The sequence below is a fragment of the Mustela nigripes genome, chromosome 5 (assembly GCF_022355385.1).
Source record: "Mustela nigripes isolate SB6536 chromosome 5, MUSNIG.SB6536, whole genome shotgun sequence".
In the NCBI taxonomy this organism is placed as follows: domain Eukaryota; kingdom Metazoa; phylum Chordata; class Mammalia; order Carnivora; family Mustelidae; genus Mustela; species Mustela nigripes.
Genome location: NC_081561.1, coordinates 80888193 through 80913795, shown reverse-complemented (window position 1 = coordinate 80913795; position 25603 = coordinate 80888193). Strand labels below are relative to the sequence as shown.

General features: G+C 38.3%; 1 protein-coding gene across 1 annotated transcript in view; it reads right to left on the bottom strand.

The window, feature by feature from the left end:
- ENPP3 (ectonucleotide pyrophosphatase/phosphodiesterase 3) overlaps nucleotides 1–25603 on the bottom strand; it is a 77856-nt gene that overhangs the window by 8355 nt on the left and 43898 nt on the right. Inside the window, exons 15-24 of the mRNA XM_059400739.1 lie at nucleotides 24887–25014; nucleotides 19404–19470; nucleotides 17513–17600; nucleotides 15771–15949; nucleotides 14290–14341; nucleotides 13064–13218; nucleotides 5134–5269; nucleotides 2787–2864; nucleotides 2024–2156; nucleotides 104–260 (exon numbers count right to left, since the gene is read on the bottom strand). Of these exons, the coding sequence (XP_059256722.1) occupies nucleotides 104–260; nucleotides 2024–2156; nucleotides 2787–2864; nucleotides 5134–5269; nucleotides 13064–13218; nucleotides 14290–14341; nucleotides 15771–15949; nucleotides 17513–17600; nucleotides 19404–19470; nucleotides 24887–25014 (1173 nt within the window). The remainder of the gene's footprint in view (nucleotides 1–103; nucleotides 261–2023; nucleotides 2157–2786; nucleotides 2865–5133; nucleotides 5270–13063; nucleotides 13219–14289; nucleotides 14342–15770; nucleotides 15950–17512; nucleotides 17601–19403; nucleotides 19471–24886; nucleotides 25015–25603) is intronic.

Sequence of the window (25603 nt, the reverse complement as noted above, 5' to 3'; positions counted from 1 at the left end):
CCATGAAACAACTAAAAAAATATGTTATAGTCAAAGCCACTTTTAGGAAAGCTTGGAGAAGCTCATTTTTCTCAGGTCCTGAGGACTCTGCAAGCATACTTACTGGGCAGCTTTCCATGTTGGTAGGTCGGTGAGGGATAATAAAGGGTAGGACATCCAGCCTCCCGGGGCAGGCATCAGGGGTGTGGCTCTGATTTTTGCAACTGGTCAGTACCACGAAGTAGTGTGTTGGGATGGGAACCCTAGTGTTCCCTACATATCTAAAAACACAATTGAAAAGATTTCATGTTATTATATTTTTGCTTCTGAAACTTATGTCATTATACATTTTTTAAAAGACATGCTAAAGTAAAAATACGGTCAAAGAAAGTAAATGAACAGAAAGTACAAAATCTCATCACGTATTTTGACACTCCCATGAGCCAGAACAGAACTTTCTAGAAGTCTAAATTTGGTCATTATAAAACATTACAGGAAAATATGAGAATACAAAGAAAAGGAGACCATGATATTAGGCCTCTTGTGTTTCCTAGTTTTGTTAACTTTATATTTCATAGTGACAATTTGCAGTCGAGCAGGGACTGGAAACAAAGAACCCCCAGTTCCAACTCTAGCTGAACACTTCCGCTAGATGTCTGAGTGGGTGCTAATCCTCTCACATTCTATGACTTGGTAAGTTTCCTCAACTTGAACATGGAGGTGACCTCTACAACCAACTTCACAGGGTGGACATGGGGATAAATCCATGTAACTGATATGACAGCCCTTAAGTGCAAAATAAAGGTAGGCGGAGTCCAGTAAAAGAAATATGACTGCTGTAAGTAGTGATATTACTGTGAATTTAGGATTTCTACATGAACTCAGATGGTTTGTATCCTGGCTTTCCCATTTATTCGCTATGGAACATAGACCAGATACTGAACCTCTCTGTACCTCAGTTTCTCCATCTCTATATGGGGGCTAACAAAATCTAATATAGGAATGTTTTGTGGACTAAATGAAGTGTACATGTTTAGAAAGTAGTTAGCATGTAGTGAGGTGCTATCAAAGTGTTTGCCAGAACTATTAAATGGTGAAATATAAGATTAATAAGCACTGAAATAAGGACAAGACAAATGAAATGGGAAAAGGCCACACACTGAGTTGTCATAAACGTTACTCCATCAAAAAGGTGTAGGTAGGGGCGCCTGGGTGGCTCAGTGGGTTAAGCCGCTGCCTTCAGCTCGGGTCATGGTCTTGGGATCCTGGGATCGAGTCCCGCATCAGGCTCTCTGCTCAGCGGGGAGCCTGCTTCCTCCTCTCTCTCTCTGCCTGCCTCTCTGCCTACTTGTGATCTCTCTCTGTCATATAAATAAATAAAAATCTTAAAAAAAAAAAAAAGGTGTAGGTAGAAACTATTGCTATACGCAGTCTAGGCTCAGACAGCACAGCTGTTTAGTGCGGCCCTTCATACACTTTGATAATAAAGAGAAATCATGAGTAAAAACTAAACCTCTCTATTCCTGTGTGCTGCATTCAAAGTAATTCTTAGCAACGTATTACGCCCAGGTTTAGTACAAAGATATACAGGTTAATAAGATGGGTTTCTAGGGGAAGCCTCTACCCTCCCCTGGGAGATACAGTATGAATAATCCACTATTGGACGGTATTGTGAATCCTAACTACTTGATTTTCTTAAATTAATTGCTACAGGCTCTATATTTATTGATAGCACAGTGAGTCTTATCTCTTTAACCTTTACAACATCACATTTTCCCTGTGCCCATTTGTTTAGAAATTTTCTAAATAAACATTTTGTTGAGCTTTTCCTCAACATTTTTCCTTTGCCCAGCAGTGTAAATTTTTGCCATATAAAATTTCTGCAATGTATTTAGACTAGTTGAACATAGTCAATGATAACAACTCTATGTAAATACGTTGTGTAATATTTAGAATACTAAGCTTTTATTTAGAGTACTGAGGTTTCCCCCTCTTGAAACCCTATTGCTAAATCAAAAAGTCCATTTGTTTTCAAATTACTTACTCTGTAATTTCATCTGGAGCATCAAAATGGCCATCATAATTATAATCAAATACTGGCCCACTAACCACATTTACTCCATTTCTTTCCATGGCATGTTTCACAAGAAGAACACGGTGGAAGTAATCCCACATTTCTAAAAATAATAGAATAAGATGTTAAAAATATCTACCTTTACTGAACATGGAAATATTTTCTGTTATAGAGAGGTACATTTAAATAGTGTCAAATTCTGCTTCGATAATTGTCAGGGGGTGATTTTGTAAAGTCTGCAAAATAGTCCATGTAACAAAAATAAATAGAAGTCACATTGATGGTACTTCCTGTTGCTGATGCAGTTGCAGACTTAACAGTACAGTAACAAATGCTTCCAAATTCCTTCCTAGTGTTGAGGTGCTTTCGGGACAGTGATATTCAAAATTATGGTCAGAACATACATACTGCTTTATTAATTATGATTCCAGGGACAAACACCTTTCACTCACTTATGGTAAAGGTCAGTAAAAATTGTGTGTGTGTGTGTGAAGAGCCATTTAGAACTAAATTAGGCTTAAAAAACAATTACTGAAGTTCTAATCACAAGGTACCCAAGGTTGAAGTTGAAAAAAAAAATCTATCTCGGAGATCCTTCCTAACTCTAAATTCAAAGCATTAAAACATAACGGCTTAGTATCAGAGACAAACTGAAAAAAAAAAATGTGTTTAGTTTGTAAGTTCATAAAGTCACTTAGATATTTTTAAATTAATCATCTAAATGTATACTTACGTTTAAAAGCTTTATACATGGGGACAAAATTACTCGTGATTAAAGCATCATATTGACTATCCGAAGTTCTATTGTTTTCTGCAAAATAAATGGATTCGATTAACTCTAGCCAGAAGAGAAAATATAACATACTACATAACAAGCAAAATACTATTACATACTAATGAAAATTTATTAGCAGTCAGTACACAGGGATACTAAGTACCCTCCAGTAGAGGTTAACAAAGCTGACCGTTTTATGCATTTGATACCTGTAGGTTGAATGGTGACCCTCAAAAAGATATGTCCAAAGCCTAACCACACTGTACCTATGAATGTGATACATAGGAAATTTGGGTCTTTGCAGATATAATTGAGTTAAAGTTCTCAAGAAGAGATTATCCTGGATTTAGAGTAGGCTTGTGTTCTTATAAAGAGAGAGGAGGTTCAGAAGAGGAGATATTCAGGGGAGAAGTCACTGTGAAGATCAAGGCAAAGACTGGAGTGATGTAGCATAAACCAAGTGATGCCTGGAGCTCCCAGAGGCTGAAGAGGTAAAGAAGATTCTCTCCTTCAAAGGGAGCATGGCCCCACCAATATCTTGATATTGAACTTCTGGTCTCTACCTCTGTGAGATAATACATTTCTATTGTTTTAAGCCACCAGGGTAGTGGTAATCTGTTCCAACAGCCCTAGAAAACAAGCGCTGAACCAGGATGAATGCACAGTTATTGAATGTGCACAAAATAATAATGCTGGCATAAGTAACTCTTCCAAAATCAAATTTCCCTAAGTAAGTGAGTTTTAACTCGATGAAGACTGCTGAGGACACCACACACGACTGGTATGGAGGACTCCTGGATGTGCTGTCTAGCATAGTGAGTGCTGGGTATGTGTGCTCGAGACCCATACCGCCCAGGGTGGAAGCCCAGCTCCACGGCCCACCAGCTGACCCGCTGGAACAAAGGGCTCTGTCCCTCTGTGCTTCATTGTTTCATGACATCTAGATCACAGAAATATGGTGAGGATTAAAAAAAAGCCGCAAGACTATAAACGTTTTTAAAAGGCTTTTAATTTTTAAACTATACTTGGGTATGCTAATATTTAAATGAAAGGCCAATGGCTGAGCACTAAAAAGCATGGAAAAACAAGTTGTTGGGGTTTTTTTCTACCTTAAAATTTCACATGCTATTCACAGTCCTCAGAACCCTTAGAAGCTTTTTTTTTCTTTTTAAATCAAGCCCCAAAAGTTGGGCTAGCAATCCATATGCATTACCTCCTTTTCAGAGAGAAATAAGATTAGCTTACAATGGAATTTCTAACAAATAAATTAGTGGAGAGTTAACAAAGAGTTTCATTTCATGCTTAAGATTTTTTGAGACAAGTTGTTTTGTTATTAATTGCATTTCATTGTCAAGGCAAACATGTACGTATCATCTGATGTCTTACAGCTCAACAGATACAATTTTATATGTCAATTAAAAAATTATTAATAAAATGTTGCAACTCCTTAAGGTTCATTCTAGTGTCTGGTGAATTCGGGAACTCTGCAAATATTTTAATAAGATACATCAGTTTATTTACCCTAACTCTGTGTTAGGGGTATAAGTTGATGTGCTACTTGTTTCATTGAGCCTCCCCCTGCCTCGCTTATGAATCCCTAAATTATAAATCTCTAAATTGACCTCTTAGGTCAGGGCTTGTAGAAAAAATGAAGTCAGATATTAGGAACAAACCCACTCTCAGAAGCTGAAATTGCTGAAAATCTCATGAATGAGTTCATTAAACTGACATTTGCTGCTGCATAGGGAAGAGATGAGAGTTTAGAAAAACGACACTGGCTTTCACATGTTCTCAAGAGAGATGCTTTCTTGAAAACAAAAACTGAAAACCTACAAACAACAAATGCAGAGTTCATTCAGCTGCTTAACCCACGGTGTGTAATGGTTGGGTATAAGCACGCTCCGTGTGCGACAGACCCGAGTTCCAGCCTGATTTCTTGCCACGGGCCGAGGGGTGTGCTCCATGCAGGCCTTTGCTTGGGTAGCAGCCAGAAAAAATGTTTTTCTAGACGCTTCGCGTCCCTCTCCAAAGAATCTTCAGTTTTAAAATTAAACTTAAACCTGCCGAACTCTCCGAACATCTGGGCCAGATTAGAGCTGATGTGCGGTTTGCACTGCAAAATTTATTAGTCTTTATTACAGCTGTTGGGCTGCTTCAGGGCAGCCCACAGCCGCTGGAAAACCTCCTGGACAGCTAGTTAGCCCAAGCAGGTAGTTTGGGCAAGGAGCGTATGTTTAAGGCACATGCCCACATCCAGCTGATGAGGGCTTTCTAAGTAGTTGCCCTAAAAAAGCGTTCTACTAACCGGGAGGATAGAGGAAGCCGTGGGTGATATTCTCGTCTGCTAAATAGAAGGAACACTTTTGGCTTTCAGAGGGAGCAACCCTGACATCAGCCCGCAGACAGTCTGGGACAGTGGGAGGAAGAGGCGATGTGTCTCCCTGTTGAAAGAGAGAAAAAGAAAAAAAAAAGTTACACCCACAGTTGTGGCTAACCCATTGCCTTATATGGTTTGTAACTTCCCTAGAATGTTTTTCATTTAACCTTTTCCTATTTTCTTAGTGAATCAGGTCTACGCAAGCAATGGAAATGGATGTCTTCAGCAATGTTTTCTTCTGTGGTTCCCTTCTGGTTAGGGACACTGGGAGGGCAAATCAAATACATCTTGGAAAGGAATATTTGCAGAATAAAACAGAATTGAGAACAACCAAATAATGGGAGCTACTACTAAAAAACAAAATTCTTTTGAGGATCTAACTTTTAGGTAGTGATATATATGGTGTACTTGTAAGTATATATTGGAAATAAAATAAAAACGATTCATTTTTTAAAATACACATACATAACTAAAGATATTATTCTTCAGTTGGGCAATCTGAGATTAATTCAAAGAAACTACAGTTGTCTGAACTTACTTACATGTTGACCTAAAAAAAAATTTGTAGCTGTGCTTCATTTATCATGTAATATAGGAACATGTTTTTTACAATTTTCTTTGTAACTTTATTTATTTATTTTTATTTAAAAATTTTATTTATTTATTTGTCAGAAAGAGAGCACAAACAGACTGAGCAGCAGGCAGAGGGAGAAGCAGGCTCCCTGCCAAGCAAGGAGCCTAATGTGGGACTTGATTTCAGGAGTCTGGGATCATGACCTGAGCTGAAGGCAGCTGCTTAAGCAACTGAGCCAACCCGGTGGAACTCTATTTATATTTAAAGACTAATACAATATCATACCCACTGGTAGCCATCTTATAAATATGCTGCCAAACTCAAGTGTCTAAGGTAATACAGTATTAAATCATCATCATATTTCAATTATCATGTAATCATAAGTAAACATTTTGCTACTCATTTCATTTTTTTCCTATTTTAATTCATATACCCACTACTGCCCACATGTATATTTTTCTTAACAACAAAAAAAGAAGGCTTAGTTAAATTAGGATGTCCTTTCCCTATTCACTGCATTGGGCTAAAAGTGAAAATTAACTGTGGTGTCTAAAATGTATATAGTGATCATTTTATAATATATGCATGTATGAAATCATCACATGGTACATCTCAAGCTTATGCAATATTTCATGCCAATTATAGCTCAATAAAGCTGGAGAAAAATAAAATGTATATGATCAATTCACAAAGAAAAAGGCAAAAAACACTGTGCACTGTATTTATAGGCAGGAGAGCACCATGATGAGGTACAGAACAAGTAGGAGATGAAGAAGAGCGAAGTCTGAGGAAAAAGCCAACCAGAGAAGGTATTTCCCCAACACACTACATGACTCCAGCTGGAAAACACTATATAGAAGTTGAGTAACCTCCTCAACTAGACTGAACACATTTGGGGCACTTGGGTGGCTCAGTTTTTAAGCATCCGCTTCAGCTCAGGTCATGATCTCAGGGTCCTGGGATTGAGCCCCGCACTGGGCTCCCTGCTCGGTGGGAGGCCTGCTTCTCCCTCTCCCTCTTCCCCTGCTTGTGTTCCCTCTCTCGTGGTCTCACTCTCTCTCTCTCTGTCAAATAAATAAATATAATCTTTAGATTGAACACATTTATCTCTGCTTCCTTCCAAAATCCCATTAAAAACATTAATGATGATTTCTAGGAACATTGCCAAAGGCAAGGGAAGCAAGGGCAAAAATGAACTATTGGGATTTCATCAAGATCAAAAGCTTTTGCACAGCAAAGGAAACAGTTAACAAAATCAAAAGACAACTGACAGAATGGGAGAAGATATTTGCAAACGACATATCAGATAAAGGACTAGTGTCCATCATCTATAAAGACTTAGCAAACTCAACACCCAAAGAACAAATAATCCAATCAAGAAATGGGCAGAGGACATGAACAGACATTTCTGCAAAGAAGACATCCAGATGGCGAACAGACACATGAAAAAGTGCTCCATATCACTCGGCATCAGGGAAATACAAATCAAAACCACAATGAGATATCACCTCACACCAGTCAGAATGACTAAAATCAACAAGTCAGGAAATGACAGATGCTGGCGAGGATGTGGAGAAAGGGGAACCCTCTTACACTGTTGGTGGGAATGCAAGCTGGTGCAGCCACTCTGGAAAACAGCATGGAGGTTCCTCAAAATGTTGAAAATGGAACTGCCCTATGACCCAGCAATTGCACTACTGGGTATTTACCCTAAAGATACAAACGTAGTGATCCAAAGGGGCACGTGTACCCGAATGTTTATAGCAGCAATGTCTACAATAGCTAAACTATGGAAAGAACCTAGATGTCCATCAACAGATGAATGCATAAAGAAGATGTGGTATATATACACAATGGGATACTATGCAGCCATCAAAAGAAATGAAATCTTGCCATTTGCAACAACATGGATGGAACTAGAGCGTATCATGCTTAGCGAAATAAGTCAAGCAGAGAAAGACAACTATCATATGATCTCCCTGATATGAGGAAGTGGTGATGCAACATGGGGGCTTAAGTGGGTAGGAGAAGAATAAATGAAACAAGATGGGATTGGGAAGGAGACAAACCATAAGTGACTCTTAATCTCACAAAACAAACTGAGGGTTGCTAGAGGGAGGTGGTTTGGGAGAAGGGGTGTGGGGTTATGGACATTGGGGAGGGTATGTGCTTTGGTGAGTGCTGTGAAGTGTGTAAACCTGGTGATTCACAGACCTGTACCCCTGGGGATAAAAATATATGTTTATAAAAAATAAAAAATTTTAAAAAAAGATGCATCTTAAGAGGTTTGTGATGCAGTGAACAATACAGATGAATATATTAGTATCTCCATTTGATGGAGCAAAGTGGTTAGGAACGGTCTCACAAAGATGGCATTCACTGCAGGCTCTATGTGTCCTCTCAAAATTTCTATGTGGAAGCCCTAACCCTCAAATGATAGTATGTGAATGTGGGGACTTTGGGAGGTGATCATGATTGGATGAGGTTGTGATGAGGTCATGAGGAATGGGATTAGTGCCCTTATAAGAGGAAGTACCCTCTCTCTGTCTCTCTCCCCCTTTCTCCCTCTTTCTCGACATATGCTGAGGAAGTTGTTATACACAGCAAGGCCCTGGAGTGCCAGCCAGGAATCAGGTCCTCACAGATACCAGATCTGATGGTATCTTAATTGTGGACTTCCCAGGCTCCAGAACTACAAGAAATAAATTTCTCTTTTTTTTTAAGCCAAAAAAAAAAATTAATGATGAAAACACATCATGGATAATACAAAATTTTCAGAAGCTGGAAGTCAGATCAACACTTGTTTACTACTGTAACATGACTTAGTAGACCTGTAAATACTGACAACCAGAAGCCATGATTGGGGAAAGCACAAAGAAGTGAATTCCTACTGCCAAAACCTGAGGGTAGAACTTGAAGTCTCCTAAAGATGGGTAATGTACATAGGGCCAGGAAGAAGAAGACAGGATGAAAGTTTGTAAAAGAAGTTAGATGGAAAGTTTACTCACTAGAGAGGCTGAACGGGAAGGATGTTCAGACTGAAGAACACAACACAGTCCAGAGAGCAGATGTACTATATTGAAAGCAATGGATTAAATAAAAATCTATATACTGAATGCCTATATTCAACAGTTAAAATTATAAAAATGGGGACACTAGGTGGCTCAGTCGGTTAAGCATCTGCCTTTGGCTCAGGTCATAACCCCAGGGTCCTGGGATGGAGTCCTGAGTTGGGTTCCTTGCTCAGCAGGGAGCCTGCTTCTCCACCTGCCACTCTTCCTGCATGTGCTCTCCCTCTCCCTTTCTGATAAATAAATAAAATCTTTAAAAAAGAAATAAATTAAAGAATTATTAAAATGTTAAGGAAGGGGGGCACCTGGGTGGCTCAGTGGGTTAAAACCTCTGTCTTCAGCTCAGGTCATGATCACAGGGTTCTGGGATCGGGCACCGCATCGGGTTTTCTGCTCAGCAAGGAGCCTGCTTCCCCTCTCTCTCTGCCTGCCTCTCTGCCTACTTGTGATCTTTGTCTGTCAAATAAATAAATAAAATCTTTAAAAATAAATAATAAAATTTTAAGGAAGGAAGTGTATTATAATTTTTCATGAGGCTGCAGCTGTAAAAGTTATACTCATGTAACAGTTGGGCAAAAATATTTACTATTTTCTCAAAGGAATACAAACTTTGAGTTGGGGGACATGGATCACCATGTCTTTAGTGGGAAAGTGCTAAAAAAAGTTACATTTTTTGTTTACTGAAAATCTTGTTTCTTACACACCAAACCTGAACCCCTAATATAAGTGCATCGAGAGTAGGAAAAGACAGGATGTGGCCTCCTTTATAAAGGGGAGATTATGCAATAGGCAGCCCTCTAGAAGGATGGAGGGGAGGTATGATGGCGTCATTTCTGAGTCCTGGGCTCCTGAGCAAAGGCACAGCGAACCATCCCCCCACCTCCACACATAGAAACAGCTTCAAACCTGCTAGCTCTTTAGAGTTCTTCAGAGTTTTTTTAAAAGCCAAGGGGTAGAAAGTCAGGAAAACAATAAATAGAACTCAGACACTCAGATAAAATCAGAACTCCCTAGCTCTCAAAATTCTTCAAGAGAAGCAGATGATGAGCATACACAGGAAAGAGAGATGCTTTCATTCCTAGTCTGGCGTGAGGTTAAAATAAAACTTGAATAGTGGATGAAATTATTTTTATTGAAGTTATAGACTCTCTTTACCTATAGCCTGAACATAAAAACTAACGTTATTTGTTTTAAGATAGAATAGTTACCATCTGGTCTTATGGTAAGAATAATAACTATATACTTTTAAAATTATTTTTATGGTCATGGTCTTTTCCTATAGGGAAAAATATTTCTTATAGTTCCCCCCAAAAATGTTTACGATACATAGTAATGTTCCTAGTTTTTTAAAGAATCATAAAACATATGATTGAGCCATAATTTATAGTATTAGCGCTGACAAGCTTTGGAAACAAAAAAAGGCTATTCAAAAATCCAATTATATGGGACATGTATACACAAATAGATTGAGAGAGAGGGAAACATTTTTCACGTGTGCTCGATTTTCTTCTCTGAAAAAGTCCTTTTATTTACATTAAATTTATTAGGTATATACTCTAAAACACAATCCTAATTCTTGCTCTTAATTTCAATTTTTCACCCAGCAACAGAAAGAGCAGTTTACACAGCCCTACTCTATGGTCCCAGAAGCAAAACCCATATACAGTCTAATCAACCCTAATAGTTTTGAAACTGTTCTTGCAGGACCTTGATTTCAAATCACAGCTGCTTCTCCAGAACTCTTTTGTGATAACAATAACAACAACAAAAATTAGAAAACCCACCAAAACCACAGAAAAACAAAAACTTCATAAAACTTAAAGGCACAAGCCAATTGGGCCCATGCTCCAAAAAGCGCTTATTTAAAGTCTGATTTTTCAAACACAGGGCTGATTTACAACATTTTTATGTGAATCTCAAAACATCCTTGTATGTAATTTTCTTGAACCACAACATACTAACGGAGTAATTTCTGAATTAGAAAGCAGAAAATTGCTAGAATTCCATCCTGTCTCATGGAAGGAGAAATGCACAAGTAGTTCTGTGGGATCAGTGAAAGGACAGGAACTTTTGGTAACAAAGAAGCTAGTTTTAAAACAATAACAAAAAGGAATTGTACTAAGCTCCTGGTCTGGGCCCACTTAAAATCTCTCTGCCTCTGGTTTCCGCCAAAGCTCATATAAATTCAGGAATGCAAGACAGCAGGGGAAAGTATTAAAAACATAAACATTCCCCTTAACTCCACACAATCCCTGCTACCTGAACTTTTCAAAACAGAATGGAATAATAACACTGGCCTTGATCTACTGCCCTTCTCAAAACCAAAAAACAAATAGGAATTATTTTAAGGAATAAGTAAATTCATACTGTTGTTCCACAGTATGTGGAGGGAAGTCACAAACTGAAGATTTCACATAATAGGAAAGGGATGTTGCCATTAACCAGACACATGAACTCAGGTAACTGTTGGTAAAATATTTGCCCACATTGGGAAACATCAGTGCTCTCCTACTGGGCACCACAATTAAACCATTGTCAGCAGTAGAGTTGGTGTTCAGAACATACAAAGCTTCAGTTAATAGCAGGAAAATATGCTTATTTTTCTCCAGAAATCTTGGATTGGAACAAGAATAGTAAATAAACCAGATACAACCAATCACTTCTTGGCCATAAAAAAAAATGGAGGGTCTCTACCCTTAACAAGAAAAGTAATAGGTTGAAGTTTATCATCTGAGTCTTTGGATCTAAGATATCAAGATTTTCTCAACAAGAACAGCTCTCTGGGGTGCCTGGGTGGCTCAGTGGGTTAAGCCTCTGCCTTTGGGTCAGGTCATGATCTCAGGATCTTGGGATCAAACCCCCACACCGGGCTCTCTGCTCAGAAGGGAGCTTTCCTTCTCTCTCTGCCTGCCTCTCTGCCTACTTGTGATCTCTCTCCATCAAATAAATAAATAAAATCTTAAAAAAAAAAAAGAACAGCTTCCTGATTATTTATTTACCCTTCTAGTTGAAAGTCTTGCTTTAAGTCTTTAAAAATAATGGTTTAGGATTAATTTAGCCAATGCATTCATTCAGGAAACATTTACTGGGCAGCTCTATTGCACTGGGATACATTAAGTAGAACCATCCCTGCCCTGAAGGGGTGTTTTGACTGATTTTTGGCAGACTTTGATTTTTGCTTTCATTTCTGTTTCCCTGATTGCGAATGAGGTTCAGTTGCTTGGCGCGTAGTCACTGCCCATTTATTAACTAAGATGTTTGCCATTCTCTTGATTAGTGGAAGAGATTTATTAGCTATTCTGGATCCTAATTACCATTCTGGATACTCATCTCTTGTTTCTTATGAACAATGCAAATATACTATCTCCTCCATAACTTTGTCTTTTTGTCACGTATTATATTAATATAGCCAAATTAGTCAATTTCCTCTGTATTTTCGTTGTTGTTGTTGTTCTTGTGTCCTTCTCTATCCCAAGGTCATCAAGATATATAGAAAGGAAAATATGGATTTGCTGTTCACATTTAGATCTATAAACCCACCAACAATTTAATTTTGTATATGGTGTGAAATAGAGATCTATTTTCTTTCTTTTGGTAGCCCAAGTCCCAGGGTCACATATCAAAAGAGATTGTCAGACAGTGAAAAAGAAGAGAATTTCAATAGTTGGATTCTCAACCCTAGTCTAAAGAGATCTATCACATAGCCCATCTATACCTGTAAGTCTAGATGCTTACATCTAGTGCGGCATCCTTCGGGGATGGATTACGTCTTCCTCACACTAGTCTCCTTGTGCCCACCATAACACACAGCAGATAGAAAAGTATTTGTTAAACAATCAAATAAATATAAAGCCCTTCATAATCTAGTTAGCCTCACATTCTAGGTGCACCTATCATGTACTTCGGATAGATGAAATAAATAGTGTGCCTCTATTATTTCCTATTGCTTCTCTTGGAAAACTTTTCTACCTGCCTCACCAACTGGTCTGTGAATACCTTTTAATTTCTCTGGGCAAAACACAACGTGTTCTCTTTTGCACCGACATAGCACCTATAAATACCTTTAAGGAATGCCTGGGACCTTGTTTTACAAGACACAGATCAGTTGAACACCCTTTGGGATCTCCACTGAAAATCAAAAGTCAATTCTTAGAATATTCGAGAACTACAAATCTTTTCCATCCTTCAGGGCTCAATGGACACAGGAACTCACTGGTTTCTGTACTGTATAGGAGCTCCAAATGGGCATCTTGAAAGCTTTTCCAAATCCACTGACATATTCCCTATGATAGAGAAGACAGTGCTCCTTGTTCTTCTGCATAACCTTGGGCCTCCCAAATGGCAAATTTAGTTTCTCTGTCACTGTTACTAAAATGAAAAAAACAAAAGAACATAAAATAAAAATGTTTGTAAAATTAGCAAATATTTCTATGCATGAAACTATCATCTGGTGGTTTATTACGTGCCAGTCACTCTGATAATTACTTTTCATACTTAACCTCTTAATTCTTATAATTCTGAGGCAAGAGTTATATTCCATTCTATATATTACAAAACTAGGGTTTAGAAAAGTAATCTGGCCAAGGAGCTAACAGCTCACAGGACATATTTGAAGAGATACATCCTCAAAACCAAAAGGACATACTTTGTAACAAAGATGACCTACCTTAGTAATTATCATAGGAAAGATTACACTTTTAAAGAACAGTATGTCCTAATGTACTTATTTTTATTTGCCTATTATTTCTAAATACCCATCAATTATTGATAGTTTAAAAACCTACAAGATATTCATGCCATGCAGCAGTACTCAACAGATTATAAAAAGATTATCAGCCAACCTAGATATTTACTGAACTCTTACTGTGTGCCAGGCACTATTCTAAGTGCACACATATATTAACTCATTTAACTGTCCCAAAAACTCTATAAAGAAAGTATCCCCATTTTATAAATGATGAAACAGGCCTAGTGAGTTTAACATAAGAATACTTAAAAGATAACAGGTAATAATAATATTGCTGCGGCCAGGCACTATTCTAAATTATTTCCATGGAGTAACTTTTTCAGTCTTTAGAACTGCATGAGGTGGGTGCCGTTATCATAGATGAGGAGACTGAGACCCAGAGAGGTTAAGTGATTTGGAGTCACACAGACAAGAAGCAGTAGAGATGGGCCATTTGGGCTACTCATATCTAAGAAAAGGAACATGCACAACCATTTCAAGGAATTTGTATTCTTGGGAGCACTGTAACTACCCCAGGCTTGTGATTGTTATTTAGATCTAGTTTTTGGGGTTTTTTCTTCTTCCAGTATACTGGCAATATAATCTTTATGTTCAAAAGCCTCTATGAGTTTATCTTAAGGAATCCCAAAAAGGCAATATTTTGTTTTGTTAGGCTTAAACACCAAAGATTGACATGTTTTCTATTGACTTACTTTCATCTTGAGAGAGATTTAGCATTTGATTCACATGTTCTAAATCAATATCCTGCAAAACAATATGGGGAAGAGAGAAAAAGTCAAGTCAAAGTGATAAGACATGTTTTAAGGGGATCAGGATTATTTCTGCAGTAATACCCTAATGTTTTACTACTAAGCAAGGAAGCCAAACTAACCTGAGTTTAAATTCCAACTCTGCCACTTGCTTAGAGACGGAGATCCTACTACTGCTTGGGATACTTTGTGTGGGAGTTAACAAAGATACAATTGATAAGGAGGCAAAGTTGTGACCACAGCTAGAATCAACTACTAAATTAGAATGACATCATCTCTGGGCTTCTCAGGCTTTAATATGAGTACAACTCACTTGAGGGGCTTGTTAAAATGCAGATTCTGATTTGTAATCCTGTGCCCAGTGGGGCCCGAGTTGCTGGATCTCTAACTAGCTTTCAAGAGGCAGATGTTATTCCCGTGACCACACTCGGAACAGCAAAGGGCATTCTTTACAAAGAAGAATTTGGAGGTTTGCAGTCAGGTAGATCAAATTTCTGTGACCTTGGACAGTTTACCTAGCTTCTTCTAACTCTTCTTTGTTCCTAAAATGGAGATGAAAACACCCACATCTTAATGTTTAACATTATTATTATTTTAAATGGTGGTTCCATCCAGGTAAGCTGTAGGTAAGAAACCTACACCCCTACTCTGATCTGATCAAGCTGTGGACTTGATTTTTATTGGGAATCTTGGCTGGACTTTTGTCCTTTAAAACCTCTTTTGGTCAGCATTTCTTTATATACTTATTGATCTATGTGGCGTAATGTTATTTTGAGGATTAGAGAAAGTCAAGTCTTTGCTCTAGGACTAGTCTTTTCATGGACTGGCTCATAAAAAGGTGCCTTCAGGCCATGAGGAGTAACTCTTACCGAGGCAGCAGGTACTTATTTAACTCTACAACATTTTTAACCTGGCATTAAATGCACCTTGACATTGGTTTTAACTTGATCGACTCCTAATAACAGGCCTCCAATTCCACCCTGGAATCCCAGCCCCCATCCCTGTGCTCTGGTTCTCACAGGGAGGGTTGGTCCTTGGATTCTGAGCTCCTGTTCTGATTCCTTGCCTTCAGAGGTTGGAGGACTCCTAGCGTCAGAATCTCCCTAGCTGTAAGAGGATAAGTTTACAAAGGAAACCAAAGACAGCTTCAAGATTCTACTGCTTTGAACGGTTAAGGACACTTAGCCCACAAGGGAATTAATAATGTCCAAAAGAGTGCTTTCCAGTTTCCAAAGCATAGTCACATACTTAATCTTTCAGTGCATCTCTCATCTCCAGACGAGCTTCAGAGAAAGCACATATACTTACTTAGTAAATATATGAACTAGAACACAAACCTGGTGGTCATCTACCCCTATTATAACCCTGGTTATAGATCAACTTGCCCCTTCACATTCTTATGGACATGTGAAGTTATTACTTACGTTCTGTAGCTTGGGACACAAACAGTCTAGAGTATCTGTGGGCAACGGAGTAGTAAAGCCACAAACAGAAGGCTTTGACACTTCCTCTGCGTGGACTGGCTCATAAAAAGGTGCCTTCAGAAGATGGTTTAAACTACCATGGGTGCCATTGTTTGGTGCTGGTTGAATGTGTAGAAGATCTGTTTTTAAAAATAAATTCACAGTAGTTTTCAATTAAAAGGCAACACCTGTCTAGCATTTGGAAGGAAACAAAACTTTCTTTAATAAATTCCTCTATAACGTGGTCTTGTATTGCATATGCCTTTAGGTTAGTGTCCCTTCCCTCGGGGATTTCTTTTGGGGCTAGGGGTGTGGCAAGGAGGGGGAGAGAGAGAGGGGGAGAGAGAGAAGGGGAGGAGAGAGAATCCCAAGCAGACTCCTCATGGAGCACAGAATCCAACGTGAGGCTCCATCCCATTACCCTAAGATCATGACCTGGGCCAAACCCGCTTAACCTACTGAACCATCCAGGTGCACATGCTCCCTCACTCCACCCCCCTTCCATAGTTTCTATCACCTCCTCTTTCTAGACAATGGGAACATTTACTACACACACCTTCAGGAACTGTTTCTGCTCCTCCAGAGAAAAGTATCATTGTTTAAATGGTCACTTTGTTCCTTAAGCATATCCTGGTTTTCTAGCATAAAAAGCTATACTTTTATCAGGAACAATTTTGAAGAATTTAATTTACAATCTTACTGACAGTATATTTACTTAGTTATATGAAACTTCTTTAAGGACAGATACCTTTAAAAATTAACTCATAAATTCTGTCTAATATTTAGATCACTTTTTCTACTTTTTTCCCTACAACAACCCAATACACAGATATTTTAAAAACACAGTCTTTTAAGTGGTTCCTGCTGAATGCCACCAAATAGAACTCCCTTAGAGCTGAAATCCTATCTGGTTCCTTCTAAGCCTCCTCACAAAGGGCCAGCATCCTTGACCACATAAGCCTCCTCACAAAGGGCCAGCATCCTTGACTACAAACTCAGCTTGGGATACGAGAGTCAAAGTTGGTAAGGCTACAACACATTATTTTCAAATGGATACTCTTTGGTTTCTAAGTCATATTCAATCACCACAGGCCTTTGGCAAGATTAGGGATGACAATTTTGAGTGTATTTACGTCAGAATTCCTAAAGCTCCAGGTGAAATTACAACTTACCCATTGCCTTACCAAGACAAATGATTTAGTAGTATAACTCTCTGAAGTAAGCATGTAGGCAGAAAAGTAGGGGAGATCCCCTAAAACTCTAATTCTTAACATTTTTTTTTTCCTTTTTAAATACTAAGTGTAATCCAAAGCATCTGTCCAAGAAAGTACTTCCTTTTCTCCTTTTATGCTGTAAGTTTTTCTCTATAATTACAAGAAAATACTTGAGCTTTTAGGAGTTCTTTGCCTGCTTTGAGAAGTTAGAAATGTAATTTTATTTATCTAAGTTTTATGAAATTTTCAAATAGTAGCTGACAGAAAAGCTGGTCTCCTGAGAGCTAATGTTTATCATTAGCAACAAACAGGAAGACTTGACTCTTAGGCCTGAATAATTCTGATGATGATTCCTTCTCATCGTTTCTCCTTTCTGTCTTCTTAGGGCAAAGCATCCATCTTTGGGATTCAATTTATTACCCATTACAAAATACATATTTTTAGAACTATATCCACATTTTGGTGTCAAATGTAAATAGATCTACTCACCACATATTAGGTTATAGATTTCAATATTTTCAAATGGCTCAATTTCAGTCTTCTCTTTAAAACTTGGTCCATGTGCCAAGAAGATAGCCTAAGTGACAACAGTTTATGGTTATGAGATGCCATCTAAACGCAAAAACAGATGTTGGCAAAGACCCAATTTTCCCTCTGTCCTAGCTCCCCAGTTGTGTCTGAGGCTATTGTGAGGAATTCTTGAAAATGATTTTTATATCATTTGCACCTATGATTGGGATTCCAACCATCCCAGTCAAATATAATCTATATTGTATTTACTTTTGCTACATGGACCTGCTTCCACAGCCCCTCTTATGTCAACAGATGAGGAGAAACCAGCAACACCGGACAACCAGGGTCAGCACAATTCTACCATATGTATGGTACAAATTACAAATTCATCAAATAATACCAGATATTCTTTCCACAGTCCTTTCATGTCATTGTTCAAATATGTTAAGTGACAAAAACTGTTGAAGTCTCTAAATGCTACTTTTTTTTTTTAACAACTTATACTAACCCACTGATTTCCCAAATATATCTCCCCCCTACTTTTAGGAAGAAGAAACCTGAATACTTTTATTTACATTTAATTAATTCCTGTTAAATATATTATGAATAACACACCTAATACTTTCAGACTATAAATAACTAGAAAAAAGTGTCAAACATAAATATTTTTTGGTAACAGTGTCATGTATCTTTTTTCCCAAGATAATCAGCAAAGAACAGGAGGCATAAGTGTTCCTTATAGTAACTGGCTTAATTATCAAATATCAAATACCAGTAGTATTCTGCATCTCTGGGTCTCCAGAGACTATTCAAATGTTTACAAGGATCTATAGCTCTTCATGACAATGTTAAAAGGCAGTATATTCAGAAAGAGCCCAAAACATTTTCTTTAATTGGGAAGGATGGGTGTATGTGTGTGGGGGGGGGGGGGGGTGTGTTATTATTAATGGAAATAGATAAGACAGCCAGTTGCGAAAAGTCTTAAGGCTTTACCTATGGGGGAATATCAGTTATACTTTATTCAAACAGTCTCTTCCCTGGGTTTCCAGGACACACTATGCTCCTCCTGGTTTTCTTCCTTCGTTATTGGCTTTACTTCTAAGTGTCTTTGCTAGTGACTCTTTTTCTTTCAACTTCTTCAAGTAGAATTGCTTACAGCTCAGTCTTTGGTCTTCCTTTCTACCTATATTTACTCAGTTTCTGAAGACTGTCTCTAGTTGTGTATCTTTTAAAACTAATTTGCACACCTAAAACTTAAATTTTTAAAATCTCTGCATAGACAGACTCTTTTTAGGTGCCCATAAAACTTCTCCACTTGAATGCCTAATAAGTATTTTGAACATAACATACCCAGTTGAACCCTCACTCCTTCCTCTCCAATCAGCCGTAGTTGAACATCCTTCCAATAGCCTATGACTCTCTCATCCCCAACATGTCAGGCACACTGCCACCTTCAGGCCTTTGCACTGGCTGTTTCCTCAACCTGGGACACTTGTCCCCTGAATATTTGAAAGGTAAATTCTATCAGCTTCTTCAAGTCTCTGTATAAACATCATAATGAATCTCACCCTCTCCACCTTGTGTAAAATAGCACACCACTCCCATGGTTCGCTGAAACATCCCCAATGTCTGCCAACTCTGCTTTTCTTTCATTTCCCATGGTACCTACCCCTAATATACCAAGTAATATACTACATTATTAACACCAATAGTCTATATTCCTCTGTTAGAACGAAAGCTTCATGAGGGCAGGGATCCTTAGCTGTTTTGTTCAAAGCTGTATTCAAGAGCCCTGAAGACTGCCTATCACAAAGTAGCTACTCAATAAATATTTGTTTAAAAAAAAAAAAATGAAGCAGTAAGTTACCTCCATGCTCTTAAATTCGTTGTTATAACCATGATTGCCTCCTCCACAGGATGAATATGCTTTACTCCTTTAAAGAAATAATAATGTTACATTGCAATAAATACATGGATATGAAATCATACTCTTAACCTGAGCTTTAATGGATTTTTATGTACCTTCTGCTTTTATAGAAGTAAATTTTTCTGTCAACAACAGCATAAACATAGTTCTTTTCATGCTCAAATTCATAACCATAGAGGAACAAACAGAATGGCAGGAGAGAAGGAAGGAGAATTCCAGAATCTATAAATAGAATTCAAAAGCCTTTGACACTTAGACATTGACAAGATAAAAACAAAGGCATAGATTAAAAAAAAAAAAATTTGAAATGTTAAGATTGTGTGTCAGCTATACATCAATAAGAATTTAAAAATATAAAAAAGTTATCTTCTAGCTTACCTGTATCTTTACACATTAATTCATGTCTGAGTGATTCAGAACAGTTTGACTAAGATGCTACTTAAAGCATTTCAGTACTTTAGAATTAAGTCTTTGAAACTGGGAAAAAATATTGATTCCTATTAAAGTATAAACAATATGGAGTAGAAGTTAATTATAACACTTGGTAAGAAGAAGCTAGTATAATCTTATAAATTCAGTTTATTTTTAATTTGGGGGCCATTCTTCCATAGGCTGTTGCCTTATTACTTGAAGGACTTTTCAACTATAATTAGTCTTTTGTCCACCTTCTCATACTTTAGTATTTGAACTGAGAAATATTAGCAATTTTATACATAGTTGGTTTTTATACATGAAGGCAAAATGGCAACAAATAAACCTAGTTTTTTTTTTTTTTTAAAGCAATAATGTCATAGGAGTTCAAATTAGGTCGCTAATGGAAAAAAAAAAAAGCCTTCTCTTCCCAACAGTTGGCCTTAAGAGATTTTTCTCATTTGCTTTCCCACTCCTACCTCCCACTCCTCAAGCAAATACATGCACGCAGTGTTTTTGTTTGTTTTTATGTCGTAGGCAGGACTTAAGTGTCTTAAAAAATTAACTTTTACAACAGCCATAAATGACTCCTACTCAGCTTAAATAAAAATAAATCACAAATTAAAAAATAAATCACAACACTGAGCAGGCTACACTCATCTCTACCCAAGAGAGGAAAGAAAGGAGAGGGTAAGGACTAGCAAGAGTAGGGAAAAACAGGAGGAGTCCTATTCAAATTCAATTACCCAAGGTGCCAGTTCATTACTTTGGTTAATTCCAATAAAATATCGGACAGAAGGAAAGAGTTGCTTAAAAATATTTTTATCCTTATTTCAGTGATATTTGGTTCCATCAGATTATTGGAACTATATGGGGATAATTAAGTTTTAAATTCTGTGTGGGAGGCTAGAGGATTCATTAATTAAAGGGGAAAAGAGGTCTTTAGAATCAAGTCATCGGTAAAATTTTCTGAAGTTGATCCTTCCTTTATTTTTATTTTCAGAAAAATATTTAATATTTTCAACTTCTCACCGAACTCAGTTAGGAAACTAGTCAATATGAAAGTCAATACTTACTTGGAAGTAAAAGGTAAAAAAAAACAGTGTTTGAAAAACACGATTTTCTGTCCTCAAGTGAAAATTCTAGCAATTGGCTCGCTCTTCCAACTGGTCCTGTTTATGCTTTCCAACCATTAGACTGGAAATTACATATGGAAAAACAGAAGCCAGCATTGGGAAAAGATGAGTTGATTTTATCTATTCTGGTTAAGCTCAACTTCCAAGTACCATATGAAATCTTCTGGAACATGTTCTCTTTTATCTTCTCCATGCCTAATTAGTCAAGTTGAAATCAAGGCCAGTTTCTCCACCTCAGTTGAGTAATGACACAGGTTGGAGATGAGCAAGACCTCTTTCCTGACTTTCAGACAGCTGCCAAGTCCCACGCACCTGCACAGTCCCTTTCACATCTTCCCCTGCTCTCCTCTTCTGCCGTGCTCAGCCGAATCCTTGTTACTTCTGGCCTGAACCAAGTTCCTAATTGGTCTAAGTGGTTATCCTGACTGTGAATTTCAGAGTCTTCCCACAACACACACACACCCACACACATACACATGCACACACACACACACACACACCTCTTAGCCATATTGACACTGAGCTCTCTGAAATGCAAATGCTCATATCCACATATTTACCTTAGCCACCCTGTATCTACCAACGTCCTGCTTCCTTAACTGTCAAAAGTCATAGATTTTAGTCATGACAGTTCCTTTAGGAAGAGACCAACTCCATTCTCCCAGGGCTCTAGTGATGCAGAACTATTTGAAATTGCTGGAATCCAGTCCTTCAGCCCAGAAACCTGTTTCTACACTTCCTTGCCCCAGAGCAGCTGCTGGCTTGAAAAAGGTGCCCCATTGCTCTGGGTAGAGAATTTTGAGAAAGAAGCACCTTTGTGAATACAGCCTGGCAGTGCTCAAGGCTTAGCAAGCCGATGGATGCCTTCTAGCAGAGTAAAGTGGTCCATTTCCTCCTGCAGACATAGCCCCCTATCAGGGCTCAGTGAGCTGAGCAAGAGTTGTTTTCACTGCCTCTCTTCTTGGCTGAATGCTTCTGGGCAGTGCACAGACTACACAACTACCTGAGGCAGACTGGCTGCATGTGACAGCATTTAGCTATCCCATCCTGAGTCTTCAAAGCCCAGAGCAGTAATCACAGCCACCAGGAAGCTTCTTCTGATGTTCTCTGACATCCACACCTGGGCTGTGTAATCACTCTTTTTGTATCCTTGCATTTTGTACGTGATCCTCACGCAGCAATCCTCATGCAGTATTTATAACAACTGACTACAATTCTTGTCTTTCTCCTTTCCTGCACAAAGATCCTTAGTGGGGGACTGTGTCTACCCCCATTTCTTAGAAAGGTACCTGGGAGGGACACCTGGATGGCTCAGTCAGTTAAGCGTCTGCCTTTGGCTCAGGTCACAATCCCAGGGTCCTTCAACAGACTCCTGCATTGAGCTCCCCACTCAGCAGAGAACCTGTTTCTCTCTCTACATCTGCTGCTCCCCCTGCTTGTGCTGTCTCTCTCTCTCTCTCTGACAAATAAGTAAAATCTTTAAAATAAAATAATATAAAATAAAATGATTTTTTTAAAAAAAGAAGAAGAAAAAGAAAGGTACCTGGAAGGTATTTGTCACTTTTCAATCATAAAATGAAAAGCTATTATTCAAGTTCGTTTAGGGAGCACTTTAACAATACTTCAGTTGTAGTTTCAAATAATTGGGTTTCCTCAAATTAATAAAATCCAACACATTTTAGGCAAAATAAAGATGATGACGGTGAAAGAGTACACTAAACGATGATATTTGCTATAATTCTGGAAAGGAGATCTATCTAGCTATCAAATATCGGACATTATAACTAAAAACAGCATACTGTAATGTAGAGATCAGGCAGCCTGACACTCATGTGTTAAGGGTTGGAGGTAGAGCGAACCCAGGGCTTGATCAGATGAGACACCTTGGTGGCTCGGATTTGGGCTGTCGGCAACATTTCCCTTTGATATAAATGAGTTTACTTTAATATCAAGAGACTAATAAAACCAGGCTAATTTGGTGTTGCAGATGATGAAGACGAAATCCTGAGACATTAATTTGTTTATGTTCTCACAGTCTATGTGTGGAGGCGGGTCTTGAACCCTCAGCCTTGAACATCTTGCTGCTAGTGGTTACATTTAAAAAGCTCGTAATTTGAGACTAGATATTAATGTGTAATACCCAGAGGTATTCTGGTGGCTGGACTCTCCTTCTATAACCGATCGGTCATGTTATAGGATGCATGGGCACTTCTGCATTTGTTACCAGTGACCTCTTTATTTCTTCCATCTCATACTCTCAACAGTAAATATTTGTGGAGCCATTTACCCACATTTGGACATATATTTGCTCGCATGATACATGCCTACATTACTAAGAGCTTTATATACTTAATATTAGTAAAGCTTCGTCTTTTTAGTTCTTCTGGAGAATGCTATGGTGAGCCGTACAATAAAGCCACTCATCCTCGCAAAGGATTGTGAAACCCCAATCCCAAGGAGAGAGGCCAACGCCATCTTGTGGTCAGCTGCGAGCACGCACACTCTCTGGCCTAACCGTGTACTGCTTAGAACAGGTTTTGCCAAAACCCCAGTTCCTCATCCTGTACCCACTCATATTAGAGCCCAACTGCCTTATTTTCCCTTTGTTAAACATGTCTTTCAGAGTCTGTACACCCACTGTCTTCTGTATCCTCCGGCATTACACTGCACACAAATAAGGCCAGAAAATATGATCATGATTCCATTTAAACCCACATATGCACATGCAAAAACCACCACCACCACCACAACACTGGAATGAAACAAAGAGATAGGAAACATTAGTTGCACTACCAGAAAGTGTGTATGTATTTATTTGCTGGCTTATTATCAGTCTTCATCACTGGACAAGAATCCTGTCTGTTATCCTTCAAATGCCTGAAACAAGGCCCAGCACACACAAAAACAAACATGATTTTGTGAAACCAATGAATGAATTGGTTATCTTGGGATGAGGGGATTCAGAATGGTTTTTATTTTCTCTAAACACAATTATAATTTACAAATGCTCAACAATCAACATGCATAGTAACTAGAAAAAAAAGACCAAGCTAACCAATGGGTTAGCTTGGCCTCAGAACCATAAAGGTGCTCCTTCATAAAAACCACAAAGATGACAGACAACGATCTCAAGGAGCCACCCAATCAATAACTTACTACCAACCTTCAGGACAACTGATATCATCTTTATATCCCGTCTGCCACCTTAAAATGACCTGAGTGCGGGTGTGCTGGTACTGACAGTTTCTGGAACGGTCTACAGTGTCAGTCTTCTTCCTCTTGCTCGTCTGTCTTGTGAGGATTAGGATGCTAAGACTGAAATGCCTAAGAACAGGCGTTTCAAATGCAGAAGTTCTAGGTGGCATGTAAAAAGTCAAGGAAATATCAATACTCAGGAAAAAAAATCACAGGATTATAATAGCAGGGTAAAATTAAGGTAAAGAAATAAAACCCTGCCATTTGCAACAATGTGGATGGAACTAGAGGGTATTAGGCTGAGCTAAATAAGCCAACCAGAGAAAGACATTTATCATATGATCTCTCTGATATGAAGAACTTGAGAGGCAGGGTGGGGGGTTGTGGGGGGAAAATGAAGCAAGGTAGGATCGGGAGGGAGACAAACCATAAGAGACTCTTAATCTCAGGAAACAAACAGGGTTGTTGCGGGGGTGGGGGGAGAGGGTGGTTGGATTATGGACACTGGGGAGGGTATGTGCTATGGTGAGTGCTGTGAATTTTGTAAGCCTGACGATTCACAGAACTGTACCCCAGGGCAAAAAATACATATGTTAATATAAATTATAAAAAAATTAAGGTAATCTATATTGAAAGGCGGTTGTTAAAAGTATTACAAGACAAGTGAATAGATGCACAAACCTCACAGCCAGCCACTGCCGATCCACCAAAAGATGAACCTTGTCAATTCTAATATTTTTGGCAAAGTGGAGTCGTTTTGGCAAATCAGGAGTCAAATAGGGTTTGAAATGCTGATCAGGTTTCTGGCACTAAAAAATAGGTAAATTCTTTCTTCATGTAAGTTATAAAATATGCAAGCTAATTCAACAATAACATCTTCTAAGACAATTAAGCACTTTTTAAAATTAAGAGGATTTAAATTTGGCTTATAAAATAAGGATATGAGGGACGCCTGGGTGACTCAGTGGGTTGAGCCTCTGCCTTCGGCTCAGGTCATGATCTCAGGGTCCTGGGATTGAACCCCACACGGCAGGCTCTCTGCTCAGCAGGGAGCCTGCTTCCCTCTCTCTCCCTGCCTGCCTCTCTGCCTTCTTGTGATCTCCCTGTCAAATAAATAAAATCTTTTTAAAAAATTTTTTTAAATAAAATAAGAATATGAAACCTCGTATCATTGTGGTCACATTTCCCAATTATGTTGTTTTTACTGTTGCAAGTTGTTGACTTGAAATTATGAGTTGGTGTTTGATGTTCTAAGTTTTTTACCATAAACTTCCCCTCCTTTTTTGACAGACACTAGCTACGTTGATATTTCGAGTAGCAATTACAACTTCTGAATTTAAATTACATATGAAGACTACATAACACAGTAAATATCACTAAAAATTTTAAGACTCAGTT